At 40.5% G+C, this 16396-nt stretch overlaps 1 protein-coding gene across 1 annotated transcript; it reads right to left on the bottom strand.

The window, feature by feature from the left end:
- Positions 1 to 7883: 7883 nt before the first annotated feature.
- ppp1r3aa (protein phosphatase 1, regulatory subunit 3Aa) lies at positions 7884 to 14186 on the bottom strand. Its single transcript, XM_017424891.3, has 4 exons — positions 13323 to 14186; positions 11949 to 12007; positions 11761 to 11852; positions 7884 to 11212 (listed from the first exon to the last, which is right to left on the bottom strand). Exons 1-4 carry the CDS (start codon positions 14096 to 14098, stop codon positions 8327 to 8329), a joined length of 3813 nt encoding a protein of 1270 aa, XP_017280380.1. The 5' UTR covers positions 14099 to 14186; the 3' UTR covers positions 7884 to 8326.
- Between the last annotated feature and the right edge of the window lie 2210 nt (positions 14187 to 16396).

Here is a 16396-nt window from a genome sequence, read left to right as displayed (position 1 = left end):
AGAAATCTGTCCCTTCTGTCCAAAACACTTAGCCTCAAAATCCTTTTCTGCTCAAAAGAACAGGCAATAAAATCAGTGGATCATGGAGTTTTTTTTTCTATATGACTTGTCATACAAAGTAGAATAGTTTCATAAAACACAGGCTGTGGAAGAAAAATGACAAATGCTTTTTCTCTGGCTGTGAAATATCTATCTATCTATCTATCTATCTATCTATCTATCTATCTATCTATCTATCTATCTATCTATCTATCTATCTATCTATCTATCTATCTATCTATATATATATATATATATATAATATATATAATTTTTTTTCTGTTTTAAAGGTACTCATTGCAACATTATGTAGACAGGTAAAAACTGTCAGTTTTGGTCTCCTATTATGAATTGTGTCCTCATGAAAACAGTTTTTACTTTGAAACTGATAATTATTTTTAAAGCAAACTGTTTCGTTTGCAGCAGGGGAAAACTACGTCCAGGAGGTTTTGCTCCATACAAAACACAAAAATCAGAAGACAAGGTAACACAAAAACCACCATGCTTATAAAAAAGAAACCATGACAGCAAACTCCCAGACCATGATGGGTCCAAACAGAGACAGAGAGAGTAATCTGATTCTGCCTCATGTTGCTTTGACATTTAGGTTAGGCTAGTGCTCCAAATGGCATGGGCAGATTTTCTTTAAGATCTGAATACCACGCAGCACGTGCGTAATAAAACGTAAAGCTTTTCTTAACCCTTTGTCCACCGTTTGTCTCCCTCTGTGCCTCTAAGCAATCCTTCGAAATGGATAAATAGAATTTCCTTACGTTTTCTTCACCCAACCATAAATTTACATGTCATAAATTTGAAAAACTCAATCCTGACAAGTAGGCGACAGCACATTCTCAAACTTAGCTGCTCGTGTAAAAGGAATGCAAAAGCAAGTCCTGCTAATTAGCGCCGACTAGCCCAGGATATGAGAACTCATTGTGAGTGTGAGCCACTTTCATTCTTCAGAGATGATGCTCAGAGCTGAATGTTTCTGTATAAGTTCGCAAAAAAAAGCAGAAAAATGTTCAGAGATTTTTGTCCTTGAGTTTAATGTCGCCCAACGCGATGAAAGGTGGGCGATTATCCAATCATCTGTCTGGATGTGCTCATGGTTTTGCCTGTTTGTTAGCAAAATATCTGATAGCTGAGACTCATCCCCATCACTTGATGCACAAACTTGGTGTGAAATCATTATTTTAAACTTTTAAAACTTTGGATATGCAATGCTGGTTTTAAACCACTTTACCAAATCTACTCACATCTCCACTGATAATTTTCTACTCACCATTTGCATTTTGTGCAATAAAACTGTGACTAATATGGCTTATGTCTAAACAGCATTCCTTACATGAGAGGTATCTGCACCTCCTCCTCCTCCTCCTCCCCCTCCTCCTCCTGTCCTGCTCATCTTCTTCCTCCATTCTTTTCTTGCACCTCCTCGTTGTGGTGACCAAAAAGCCAGACCGATGGTGGAAAAGATGACAAACAGTTCTGTCATCTTTCAGTAATACCTCACATGCAGGCAAGGCAGTCAGGAGCTTTTTAAAGCCCGATGCAGATGGGTGAGAACAGCTCAGTCATTTACAGCCAATGTAATGCCTGACTTACCTTTCAAGACAAATGAATTCTTGTAAAATCATCACAATAATGAAAAAAAACCATCCTTAAACTATGTAATTATGGCAAAAGCACAAGTTTGGAACTGTCTGTATGTTTTACTGGCAGCTATAGGCAGAATACAGGTGTCAATCATCTGGGATGGCTCTTAAAAACTTAAAAACGTGAGTTACAATGTCCTGAAGTTTCTTTAAACTCACATCTTTTCTGTGGGGGAAAAAGGCTTTAATACTGATTTATATTCAACTTACGTTAGTCAGTTTTATTCAAAGTTTTAGTCAGAAACCTGCCTCAAAACGTGCATTTAGGTATTTATTTAATTATGTAAATACAAAATAATATTGAGACAAATAGCGGCAATTTGAGTTCTTTTCAATTCAATTGAATTTTTCTGCGTTAATTCACACCAAAAAGCCGTCCCAGAGTGCTGTAGAACAAAAATAGCAAGTCCAAATTCAGGTGCATTTTAATTATAAAACCATATGTGAGTAAAGAAAGCCATGAGAAAGCCATCTAAGAACCAACTTTCCCTCCAGTTTAATCGTGTTTTGCACTTGCAGTATCATGTTATGGTGGCATCATACCATCTGGTTAAAATGCAGCAGGGTGGACGATTAAGTTTTGGCTTAAGTCTGTGAGTGTGTCTGTCTGTTAGCAAAATATCTCATGAACCACTGGGCGACTTTTGATGAGAATTGCAGAAAGCATTCATTGGATGAACTTCTGAAGGTAACTTACTTTTGGAGACTGGCTTTAAACTCACATATGTTACATTTGGTGTGGTTTTAGCTGAGAGTCCTTCAGAACACATCACTGGGCAAGATCTTTGCTTCAAACCTTTGCATTAACTGTTGAAGTTCAACCATGTTTGTCTGTTAGCAAAAAAATGTGTGAACTACTGGGTAGATGTTAATGAAACGTTGAGAAAGTAACCACTGGATGAACATCTACGACTAATTATCTTTCAGAGTTAATCCAATTCAAAATGACCACCATAGCTAATCTACTTAAATCAACATAAAAATGGCTATAACTCAGCCAGTTTTACAGATATTGAGCTTAAATTTGATGTAGTAGTAGCTCACAGTCAGCTACAACACATACTCTGAGCATGGGTTTGCAAATCATGTTATTTTTTAGCTTTGTCCAAAAGACTACCTCTCCCAATATCTTTCCACATAAGCTAATCTTAGTCTAAAACTCTGGCATGAAGGGCAATATGCATTCCCTTAAGGAGTACTTGGTCTTTAGTTCAAATTGTGGCTCTATAAGCAACCAGATTTATGTAGCTTTTTTGCCGCCGCAGCTATAGACAAAGTTCAGTCTGTAAAGTTGCTGACTTCTCATGCTCAGTTGGGTTGTTAAAAGAAAGAGCGATAAATCATCAAATCTTTAAGGTTGACTGAGTGGCATCATGTGGTGTTACTGTGAGGCAACTAAACTGGTCCTCAAAGCCAGTGTGGTGTCCTCAGAACACAGGAGAGAGGACAAATGTCCAAGAATGTCCGGACTCACCACCTCCGATTGTTACTGACTGATTTTCACACAAGCATTTGAAATGGATTGATTTAGATTTTTATTGTCTGCTGCTGAAAGACTTAAAGGAATAGTCTGATCATTTTTAAAGAGATGTTCTGTACAATGGATATCAGCCGAGACTTCAGTCATAGAACACAGAACACTGAGAAAGAGACAAAGTATTTGTTCGGGCCAGAAAAACAATCATTTTTAAGGTACTCAAAAATGACATACCAGTGTGAAAGAACACTACATTAGCTAATATTAAATGTCTAATGTTTGGTTGTCTGCTGGGAGTTGAGTAAACCACTTGACGCACACACTTTGTCCTCATGCACCCTCCTGTACCCAGCAGTGCCCTTCACTGCAATGTGATTTTACCACAAGGGGAAAAGAATAATGTTTTTAGTTGTTCTCTGGGTTGTTCAGCTGTTTTTATTTTTTTATTTTATTGGGGGGGGATAGGGGGAGGACTCACCCAGTATTTACTGCTAAATAAAGGAGGATAATAAAGTCATTATGCATTATTTTTGTGTCTTTTATGTGTAAAATCAATCTAAAACAATTTGGTTCGAGCTTAATCATATATAAGGTGTAACTACACTGACCTCTGCTGGAAGAATTGTGGTGTTACATATAGTTTCTAAGAAAAATAGGGATTGCAAAAATCCATTCCCATATGTTTTTAACATCATTGTAACAAGATATATTTTAAAAATCAAGGAACTTTGCTGTAGTGCTAGCGATGTTTCCTTTTTTCCTTGATTTCTACTTGTGTGCAGTTCCTCAAAGTATCATCAGACAGCAGAACATTTATTGCTGTCTTAACATAACTATGATATTGGATATTGGACTCCAGAGGCTTGAGTTGAATGCAAGTGGAACGCCCTTCTAAGAATATCACTCACATGATAGTGCATTTCTTATTATAATTTGTGTCCTTACAACCATATTCCCTTTTAATGCCAATTAATACACATGCAGATACAGTATGACTTACATTAGCACAATTTGATCCTTAGGTCTTGACTCTACCCTGACAAATCCTCAGTTCCTGACCTGAGCCCCAAACCCAGGTGTAGATGGTTCAAAAGGCCATCTAGTCCTCTGGTCTTTGGAAAAACTGTCCGGCCTGACAAGTATATCGAGCTGCTGGACCACATGCATATAATCCTGTATACACTTTGCAATGTGAGAGGATGAATGTCAAGGGCATCAACGCACGAGGGCAGGTTCTCATTTTAGTTTTGCATCACAAGGTGCTGGGTGTGATCCTGGGAGTCAGCTATCCACGGTCACCTCAGGAATCCTCAGCCGCCTGAGGTGAACTCGGCTAAAGCAACCCTGCTAAAAAAAAACCTTAAGCGCATGACGGAATTTAAGCTCTAGCATCCGTTTTTGTAAAAGTATTCAAAAAAAGTTTTCTTGAAAGTCACTTTGAGTCAATTTATGTTAGCATACAGAAGTAGTTAAATAATATACGGATGAAAAAGTATAAAAGTACACTGCAACAAGCATTGTACAAGATTGTTGTTCCTCTTGACAACTAAATGATTCACTAAATGTCCAGTCTTATCATGCTTTTCTGTGCAGGACTTCTTCATCTACAATCTTTTGGCCTCATCTCTTCTACTCTGTATAATTTTAAAAACAGATTTTTTGCTGTGTTTGCACCTCCCGTTGCCATCGAGATAAATAAAGATGCACCAGTCAACTTCATTACCTTCCACTGTCCAAAAATGAAGCCAAAACGTCACTTTTTTGTATTGTCAAAATGTCGTGTTGTATATTTGGTGCACAGCTACAATCTGTGCACGTGGTATGTGGGGCTGTATCCTCGATACAAAGGTCTAAGCGACTGTCACATTGTCAATCACAGTGTAACATCCATCCATCCTTTTTTTTTTACCGACTTTTTCCATGCAGGATCACGGGGGAAATGATGTCTATCTCCATCAGTCTTTGTGCGAAAGGCACAAGGGTAGATGTCGTAAGTCCATCACAGAACGAGACAACCATTCATGCTCTCACTCACACCTTGTGTCAATTTAGAGTTGTTAATTAACCTAACATGCATGTTTGTGGTCTGTCGAAGAAAACCAGAGTACAGTGTAATTTTTTTTTGTGACTTTTTTTAAGCCTCAAATATGTCATTGAAATGGGTTTTTTCAAAAAGGCATTTTTGAACATACAGCAGCAAGGTAAGAGAATAAAAAAAACAAACAAACAAAAAACTCAGCAGCTGAAAAAAATATATCTGAAGTGTATTTTTATGAGTTTTAGTAAAAAAAATAGTCCCATTGGTTTACATGGATGGACCGGACTTAAACATTATACTTCAGCCAGCCACTAGAGGGCGCTCGTTCATTGTGGCTTCAACTTCCTGCTTTCAGTCCTGCCTCTAGTTGGAATACAGTACATCAGTACTGTTTTTTATAATTTTACTTTGCGCCCCCAGGAGATGCTGCCCTGTCTCAACTATCAGGTTTTTGAAGGCTGAATCTCGTAGGTCCACACACAAGCAGACTTTTTGGTTAGTTGCTAACTTTGGCTACTGGAAATACAGAGCTTTTCAGAAACAATGAGCCTTATTGGTGCATGCTTGTTATCACATTGTGCCCTTGAAATACAAAAAAAAAAAAAAGAAAACATGGAGCTTTTTTTAGTTTTTTTCTGTGTATATCTCCTTTCATCCTGATCTTGTCCTGCTGATCATGTGCTGAAATGTTTAATAAATGAAAGGAAACTTTAAACAGTATTAAAAAAACTATCTATCTATCTATCTATCTATCTATCTATCTATCTATCTATCTATCTATCTATCTATCTATCTATCTATCTATCTATCTATCTATCTATCTATCTATCTATCTATCTATCTATCTATCTATCTATCTATCTATCTATCTATCTATCTATCTATCTATCTAAAAAGGATTAAAAGAAATGGTTTGAAAAGTAACCTGACAGTGTAGACAGGGTCTTAAATATTTAGCTTTTCTAGCAAAATGACAAGGAAAAATTAGATTCTTTCCAAGTTTATCAGTTTCTTTTCCATCACTCCAACTTGTTATTCTGCACACATCTCAGTAGATGTGCCGGGTTTGCACTGTGCCTGCTCAGAGCTGGGGTCTATGAAGAGTAGCCCTCCACTCTGCCAGCACTGGCTCGCTGCCAGTCAGATAAAAGTGCCAGCATGGAACTGAAGCCAGCTTACAAAAGGTCAACGTGCCCTAGACCAGATCGAGTAACTCCTGCTGAAATGCAGTGTCACTCAGGAGGCCATTTTATCATCAACAGCCTTAAAACTCCATGCCTGTGTGTTAAACTGAAAACTTGCTGCAGAGTCTGAATACTTGTGACATGTATCCAGAGCTGAAATGCAGGCCCGTTTGTCTTCTCCTCAGCACAAACTGCATGGAGGGACAAACTGATATTGGGGACGTCCCTCCTGCTCTGCCAAGACTCCTCTGACTTGGCATGGCACGGTTACAGCTTGTCCCAGCATAACCCACAGATGCTGGTTCAGATAAGGGTAGGGAGAAATCTGAGACCCCCCTTTCCATCTCGGGCACTTTGTCTTGTTCTTTGAGCTGTCCCAGAGCGAATGTTTTAAAGGGACACGTTGTCCTGCTCCAGGGGTGCCATGGCATTCATATAAATGCTCCAGATTCAAGGTATCCAGGCAGATAATTGCTTTGAAACAAGGTGAACTGTGGTGTTCACCTCAGCTGAACTGTGCTTGATGAGTGACTGCTCATTCAGTTTGACCTACGGCTTTGTTTTAAAGAGGGAACAAGTTTCAGCTGGAGGGTGCTTGGAACATGTGTGAATTTGTTTGACTCCAAACACCCTTAATACCAAATATATGCAGTGAAATGCACACTAGCAGCATTTTTAAAAATGGTTCCTTTAATTATGCATTTAAACGTCACATATCACCTAGCATCCATCAGTGGGTGCTGCAGCACCTTCTGCAAGGCCTTAAATGTATATAACAAAGATTCAAATCACAATATGGTTTGATCCCCTGGATTTTATGATAAAAAAATAAGTTAGGCACTCCATTTTGAATTTTTTGAAAGTTGTATAAAAGCAACATTTTCCCTGATTTCATACAAAAAGTCTGACATGAAACACAGCAATCAACTTAATAAAGCTTTAAACAATAAAATTTGGACAAACATGGCCTATGTAAAACACACACACAAAGAAAAGTTTGAAGACCTTTTTTTTAACACATGAATTTTCTTTATTGAAGAAAATCCCAGAAAGACACTTTGGTTAATTTGGTACACTGTGAAGTCACATTGGGCCCATAAAACACAGCAAATATACACACATTGTGCACATAAATGATTAAACATTACTTCTGCTAAGTGGTTTAAATGAGTGAATACATTTAATAATTTTTAAAATAAATTATGTATAATCTGCACTTCTATTTGAAGTTTGATGCCTAAGATGTTTGCTTGTTTGCTTGCTTGTTTAGCTCGACTCCTCGAACCAGAGGTTCCCAGTCTCAGGGCTGGGTTCACTGTGAGGCTTTGTGACAAATTTTAAAGGACATAGCACTGAAAGACTGCAACTTAACATTCTTCTAATGCATTAACATTAACAAAAATAACAAGAACATATGATTGACAAACTCTGTAGCTGAATCAAAGTTGTTTTAAAATATTTTTTTGTGTGTTACAAGCATCAAAAAGCTTGTCAATTATTGCTATAATTTACCAAAAAAATAGGAAAAATCTAATAAAATATAACCTCCTGAGACTCATGCATTTTGTTAGTTGTGCATTTTCCATTCCCTTATCTATTCAGATTAATGGAACTTGAAGACTTTATTGTTTTTTGAACAATTAGCAGTTCAGAAAAATAATTAAAACCATTTTTTTAGTGCCTTTAATCAGGTGAAGAGGTCTAAGTTTAACAGAATAAAATATTATGATTCGGGGACGCTAATGTCCCCATGTGGGGGACATGGGTATCAGGAGGTTTAAAAAGTTACAATCACACAGACTCATGCACACTAACGGCAAAGTGTGTAAATTAATTGTGACCTTGCCGAAGTGAGAAGAAATAAGAGTGAATTTATTGGACTGGTGTTTCAAAATGCTACAATGCTGCACGACAGCCTCATGTGTGATTGAGCTTATTCCGCTATCCTGTTGTCTGCTGTCACTCTGTGTCTCTTCCACGAATACACCCACCAACACACAGAAAATAAGTAAAAAGCAAAGAATGCTGGGAAATCATAGAGAAAGACAACGACGAAGAACCCACCGACCAAGAGTGTGCAGATTAGGAGCCTAGTTAAGTGGCTGATGGTGTATAATATAGTCCACCATAAAAGGGCATCAGACTCTTTTAATTTCTCAGTGGAGCCCAGGTATTTGTTGGACATGTTGGACGATCGATCGGAGCTCTTTCTCTGAGTAAATACGCAGTCTCCTGTCTGACTATCTGTCTCCTGTCGAGTGGCTGATCTGGCTTTAATTTGAGAGCAGTTTTCTTGGTCTTTTGGTGAGTTGAGGGCCTGGGTTGACTGAAACAAGGGCTCACCAATCAGAGCAGCTGAAGTGGCTGTGAGCTCATGACTAAGATGGGGACTTGAATTGAAATCGGTTTGTAATTTGTAGAGAATGGGAGCTTTCTGTGCTGCCAGAAGGATTTGACTTCTGTCGTTTGTGGAGCACTCGTTGCTTTCAGTCGCCGAGGTTTGCTCTTGAGCTTGACCGAGACGTACATTTAAATCTGTTGGTAATTCCGTCAGGGAAAACACACCTGAATCAAACGTTTCTTGCTCAAAGAGAAAACGGCGGCCTCTATGTATAGCGCCTGCCACCGCGTTTCTCATTTCGTCAGCAGTATTTGTTCGCCTGCTGGAGGTTTGGGCCTCTCGAGCAAAGATCTCTTCCCAAATCTTGCTCGCCAAATCTTCTCCAAACCGTTCTATAACCCTCTGCTCCCTTCTTGGCTCCACCGCTTCAAGTGCTGCACTATTTACTGCTGCAATGGGTTCTTTTGTTCCGATTGATGGTTTTTTATATTCACCAATTGGAGAGCTCTCATCTTCTGCTGACAGCTCTTGTTCCTTCCATGCATTCTGACTCTCCATCTGAGGACTCTTTGCATTACCCATCATCTCCCTCATTGCCTCTGTTTCAAGCTTTCCAATACAGATGCTCTTATCTTCCTGTGTCAGATCTTCTTCCGCTCCACCTGACGCTTCAGGTTGGTGTCCTGGTAAAGTATCTCTCTTTGGACCATTCTTCTTTGCCGGAACATCTTCTGAGCTTATTTCGCTACTTAAATCATCATTTTGGCTCTTCAGTTCTTGCTGGGAGTGAGTCCATCTCAGTTCGACCACCTCTAAGGGGTTTGGGTTGCATTTATCCATTGGACCAAGTCTTGGAGTATCATGGCTAATCTGAAAAATCTTTTTCGATTCCGTTGTATCCACTATGGGCCTGAAATTTGCTGAAGGACTTATTTCCTTTTGCTCCATTGCTTTTCCTTCCCAACTCAACCTGTTTCTGTCTCCTAACAGATTTGAATCTGATACATGTTCACCTATTTCAGATTTCAGATCAACACTTTCCTCTTGTTCCTTTAGTGCTAAGTCCTCCCTCTTTTGAACATGTGTACCACAGGCTTCCAAAATGAATATTTTCTCCATTTGCCCAGAAGAACTGACTTGTAAAACGTTGTTGCTACTCTGACACACTTGGTCGTCTAATATCTCTATAATTTCTTTATCTTCACCATTTTGTCCTGCCTCTTGGCTTTCCACCTTGTCTTTGGCTTTCTCTGGCCTAAATATCTCCTCCTCCCTAGACACTTTATTTTCCGAATAACTTATCACGATTTCCTCCTCCACTTCTTGTCTGGATGCAGAACAGACATTCCTCGCCTCATCCTTTGTCTCTTGTCCGATTGTCTCCCTAAATGCCAGCGTGTCATCTGACGCATTGTGTGCGGTGGCTGTAACCTCTCGCTCCCCGCTGGAAGAAAGGCCCTCATCCCGCCTCGCTCCCTCTGCGATCATATCACCGGCGTTGGCATTGTGGGACTCGGGCACTGCTGTCATGTCTGTTGTCTCTGACTCCCCTGAGCTCGTTACTAAGTCAGCTGTGTGCAAAGTGAAGGGCTCGTCTCCTCCTATTCCTGGTGCTATTATTCCTTCACATTCTTGCTCCCAGACCTCCTGCTCGTGACACTCAGTTGGGCTGTCAGAGCCCCCGGACACAGGCGGCGCCCTCTTGAGGCTAAAATCCAGTGGAGTGTCTGTTACGGAGTTTGTCTGTGACCTTTGGGATGCAGCTTGTGTTGCTGTGTTATCATCTCTTGAGCTGCTGACACACGCCTCCTTTAGCTGATGATCTTTAGTGTTCAAGGAAACAACCGCTGACAATGGTTCACAAGTGTCTGACAGCGGCTGACAAGCTGCTAAGGTGTGTGAGGCAGTAGCCGTATCTGTCCCCGCCTGCAATTCTTGAAACTCTCGACTTTCTGCTGAATATTGAATTTGTGGCTCCCTATCATTTGAGGGAGAAACCGACGCCGCTGTCTGGAGCCATTCTGACTCTGGAACATCAGAACGGTCCTTGGAGCCGGGCCCATTAAGAAAAGCCTGCCATACATCACTCACCGAGGCTTCTTTACCGTTGGCTTCGTCTGTAGTTTCCCACATATCATTAACGGGCTTTTCTTCCGACGCGTTTGACAAAGTCATTTTAGGTCCTCCAGCCAAGATGTCATCTACATGAGCAGTCTCACACCTCTGAGGTGGATCGTTGTTCCAGTCTAATGGAAGCAAAGGAATCTGATGGTAGGTGAGTACCTGTGGACTCTCGCTGGATCGGATCTTTTGGCATTCATAGGGAAGGCTGCCAGAGTTACCCCAAGGAGCCGGCATATGCTGGGAAACCTTTTGAACGTGGGCTGAGTCACTTAGTTGTTGCTGCATTGTCTTGAAGAGGTAGTCCTGCACGCGGGCCAAGCGTGTCGCTCTGCGTCTGCTTTTCGCGCTTTCCACCTGTCGCGAGAACCAGAAAGTCGAAGGTCAAGTTTAGTGTTTACTCGACTAATAAACCAAAACCTAGCTCATCTTTGAGGTCGCCAGTTTCATAAAGTGCCAGGGTTCACTTATTATTTTTTTTTACATGTAACATTGATATTGTGACGCAACATATCGTAACTGTGCTGCAACCCCTTTTCATAACCGTATGTTGGTTTACATCAGTCTTTTACTGCATGTGAACAAGCAGGTTGCATTTATTAATAGATGTTTGCACGTGAGGGATTTTTGACCTCCTCTCGAGTGTCAGGTTAGCTGACGTTCCATACCTCCCTGTGAATAACTCAACACATGTTTGCATGATATAAATCTCTGGCTCTGTTGTCACTCACACCTTCATAAAAAAAAAAAAAACTATCATCTTTCTCTATAGCTCAGTTGCTTAGCGATAAAAAGCTAGAACCAGCTACAGCTTTGTTATGATTGGCGTTTTTTAAAATTTGGTTACGTTTCAGACTTTTAAAAAAAAAGGGGTTTTATTTTGAAGGAAGGTACATGAACTTTACCCAAGGTTTTTGTTCTTCGTTATGAAGTAGCGTCTCTGCAGCGTTCGTCATCTTTCTGCCAGACTTTTCCAGTTTAGGTGCTGCCTCCGCTTCTGCAAATGGAGCAAAACTGATTTGCACACTTAAAAACACGTGCATTTATGCAGATTTACATGTTCGCACACACACATATATATATATATACGCACCTGCAGCCAAGATATAAGTGCTAATTGTCCCCCTGATCTTTTCCTCTGCATCTCCATTCCTGTTGGTAAATGAATGGTGAAATAAGTCATTTTTTATTTTTTTTAAGGTGAGCTGGGTTTTTTTTAATTTGTTTTGTTTTTATATAATTATACATTTTTAATCATTTTTTGCCTTACTTTATTTATTACACAGCATTTTAGTCCAACTTGCAAGTTTTTAAACGTGTTTTAGAAATAAACTGATGCTGACCTTGACACTGACTGCCCCCCCAAATGCCCCCGCTTCTGCATGCTGCTGCGTGGCGAGTGGTAAGAACAGAACAGGCATTAAAGAAATAGTTCCGCTCTTTCGAAGTGGGGTTCAGTGAAAAGGTTATGAGCTATTAATATCTTACTTGTGGGTAGCTCTTTGAATGAGCTCATTTTGGAGAAACGGAGTTTCATTCTGACCCATTTAACAAGCTAGCAGCTAGTCCGAGGGAGGCAAGGCCACATTTAATTGGTGCTGTCTGAAAACAACTCCAGTCTCAAACATTTAATGCAAATACTGCCAGGTTCACATTACATGGTTATTTACATAAAATTCAGTGGTTAGCAGCTAGCAGTAGCATTTCAATTGCAGCCCGGAGCACTTCCTGCAGGAATACCAGCATATTTCTGCAGGAATAACCATATTTATGGCATGAAGCACCATAAATATGTTGACATTGACTTGTTTTGAGATAAGAGCAATCCACTTTGCTGTTAGCTCTGCTCAAACTAGCCTTTAGCTCATCAGTTCGGTCAGAATTAAACCTTGCTTCTCCAAACTGAGGTCATTCAAAGAGCTCTCTATAACAGTTACATAATTAATTATTTATAACCTTTCCACAGAGCCCCATTTCAAAAGATCTGAACTATCCCTTTACGACTTATTGTTTGAACCTAAACTGGTGTTGTTTTTTTTTAAAGCTTTTGTACTGTAGCTTTTCCAAAAATAACAATGAGTTATGATTCACAGAGACACTTTTTTTATTAAAAAGTGGCCAAAAAAGGGGGAGTAAAAAACATCTTTTTCTTCCAGCGGCAGTGATGCGTCATGGAAACCTGCACAGAAACCTGACCATAAAAGGGGATCGAGTGTCCCGGGGGCCAAACTTCTCTTACTGGGTTGTTACATAACAGTGTAGTGTAAACACACACTGGGTCAAGCAGCAGGGTTTATTGCGTTCACCTTCATCTAATGAGAGGAACGACGCAGCGCGAACCACTAGCTCAGACGAAAGCTTGGGGCCTCCGCTTGTTTTTTAGGATGCAAAAACATCCTTCACAAATTTGTTGACCCTTGAGCGTGAAGCGTCTCAGGAAAACTGATTCTGCATCCCACTTTATTACCTGTTAGCTTTGAGGCAGCTCCTCTTGCTCCTGTAGCTGCTGCTCTCCTCGTCTGTTTGGGCCACACTTGTTTGTCCCTTTTGGTGACAGAACAGCACGTAGTTCATTTCATTGTTATTAGCCCAGAACGTGCCCTCCGGCGTTTCGTAGCGGAGACAGAACTCTATTCTGGTGCCTCCAGTCTCAAAGGGAGGAACCAGGGTGTACTTGAAGGTGAACCTGTCTGTTTTCCTGTCACTGGACCCAGGGACGTACTCGGCCAGCAGGTCAAAGTAACTCCTCCAGTGGTCCAGACTCATCCGGGCGTAGACGCTCTTGCTGTAGCAGAGGTTGAGCACCCTGATGATGCCGCGGAGGATGGTGGTTCCCGGGAGGATCTCGATGCTCTCCAGCTCAATCATCTGGGCGTGCAGCCTCTGATCCAGCTCCTCCTGGGACGCCGGGACCGTGAACAAACAAGACAGATAAAACTCCTCCGCCGAACGGGTCACATCCCTTCCCTTAGACCAGCCGACCTCTGACTCTGTCACATCTACGTTGTCGAACTCCTTAACTGAAACCAGGTTGAGGCCGAAGGCATCCGCAAACGACACCTTCCTGCGGATGACCGGCGGGGGCTCTGGTTCTGAATCCTCATCCGTTTCCTCCTCCGTGGTGGAGCCCGTGGGAGAGGAGGCCTTCGTTCCTGCACCGTCTTGCTCGGCACCCTTCTCGACCTCCTGGTTCTGAGTCAGCGCCCCTGGCTCCTCAAAGGGCTGGATGTGGAGAGCCTCCATGATGTGCAGTGGCCTGAGAGGCAGCTGTCAGCCCGTCCTGCTGTCTGTGTGCTGCACCGGGTGCCACGCAGCAGAGTGTCCCCAGCCTGGTCACAATGATACCGTATTGGGCAGGAGGGGGCGTAGGGAGCAGGAAGAGGACGTGACTTGACAGATGGAGTTCAGTTACAGCCGAACACCACGAGTTTCAACCAGGCCTAATAATAGGACACAGCTAGACGGGGCTGACTGTTTACCCTTTCAGTCAGGCCCTCAAAATATGTCAGCGAGCCGCAAAGTGAATGAAACACGGCTTTAACAAAAGTGTCACACTGATTCACACGTGTAGAATTTATAGTCTGTAATTTGGTTAACTTTGCAATTTAACCCAAATTCTGAATAAGAGGAATAAGTAACTAAATCATGAACGGGACTGGAGACCATTTTATTTATGGGTAATCCGTCCTGTTAGTGTAAATAAAGGCAAAAAAATCTTCAAACTCGAGTCCGTCTCTAACTCAGTTCACGTACTTTCAGGCTGAGCTGAAGTGTCCACTTACAAAGGAGAGTATCATCCACCCCTCCGCCGGAGAGCTGAACGTGACCTCTGACCTCCACCCCCCCTCCAACATGGAGCCGATGGAATGAGAGAATGTTGGTCACCAATACGTCAAATTATTATTAGCTTGGTTGCTGTGTTTGGAAGGACCTTCTGGTAAAATTGTCATAAATAATCACGTTCATCTCAGCAGGCTGGACTTCCTGTTTCTCTCCTGCCTGTGTGTGACAGCATGTCTGTCTGTTAGCAAAATATCCCATGAACCACTGGAAGAATTTTAATGAAACTTGCAGAAAGTAACCACTGGATGTACCTCTACAACTGATTAACTTCTGGAGTCAACCCGATTCAAGATGGCTGCTGCAGCTAGCTGACCTTAAAAAACACATAAATGGCTTTAACTCTGTCAATTTGACAGCCATTGAGCTAAAACTTGGTGTAGTAGTAGCTGAGATTGCTCCCCAACACACATTCTGGGTGCCATTAGATTGTGTAAGATCTTGATTCAAAATTTTGCCCATTACCTATTTGGAGTCAACACTGTCTGTCTGTTTGCAAAATATTTCCCAAACTACTGAATGGATTTTAACGAGACTCTCAGACAACAATCATTAGCTATATCTCTACAACTCATTGACTTTTGGACTTTGGACTCCACACACTTTAAGATGGCCGCCACAGCTAACTTACCTAAAAAAACTCAAAAAGGCTATAACTCAGTCAGTTTGTCAGATATTGAGTTAAAATTTCATACGGTAGTAGCTGAGAGTCATCTGCATCCGCATACATTTCAAAATATGACATGACGGCGCATATAATGTTATTTTCAAGGTTTGATCTTAGTCTGAAAATATGAAAGGTGATGAGAGATATGCATTTCTTCAAAGGTTGGTAGGCCTTTAATTTGTAATTAGATTTAAGGGGTTGTTGGACAATCTGTTGCAGGTAGCCAACTTGTCCTTCAGGGACATTTTGTCCAACTTTTTAAAAACAGAGAGGCTCCAATTGAGTTATAATTGCAGTTTGGTCATCAAATCCCACTGTAACCAAGGTTACATCATTACATTGGATTTGTTAACTATAATAGTTTCAAAATGGAAAAACAAGATATTTTGAACAAATGTTGATGAATAAAGATCTGTGAATTCTGAAATACGTTTTAGCCATCAGTAGATGGCACTATGAGATCAAAATAAAACCAATGTTCACATCCAAGCGAAAATAAATTAGATTTTAGGCTTTTTTATAGATATATATATTTTTTAAGGTATTAAGTTTGATTCACAGAAACCCATTCACACAGAGAATAAGAAAAAAGGAAATAAAATGTTTGAAGTGTTATTTAAAGTTTATTGTACCAGTTACCTTTTGGGCAACATGTTGTTAAGAATCTGACCAGTAGATGGCAGCATAGCCCTACCACAAGTTAAACACTACCTTCATTATTTTCTACCTGCTCACCTCATGTTCATTAGGTTTTCTTTAAATAAACAAAACAAAACAAAACAAACCACAAACTGCAAGGTTTTGTAACACAAGCAGAACATTTTAAAAATATTATTTGTTTGATATATGTCGTGCATTTTTCTTATATTAAAAAGAAAAATCTTGTTTTTCTTTCAATAACTACATCAAAAAGAAACCGAACATTTTTTGTCATTTATAAAAAAATATATTAAACAAGAGACAGATTTAAAACATTTTTTTAAATACTTTATTATTTTTTAGAAGATGTTTCAGTTTTTACACAAAAGGTAGAA

Source organism: Kryptolebias marmoratus, linkage group LG18 (assembly GCF_001649575.2).
Source record: "Kryptolebias marmoratus isolate JLee-2015 linkage group LG18, ASM164957v2, whole genome shotgun sequence".
Classification (NCBI taxonomy): domain Eukaryota; kingdom Metazoa; phylum Chordata; class Actinopteri; order Cyprinodontiformes; family Rivulidae; genus Kryptolebias; species Kryptolebias marmoratus.
Note: the sequence above shows the minus strand (reverse complement) of the source record. Positions and strands in the feature narration are given on the sequence as shown.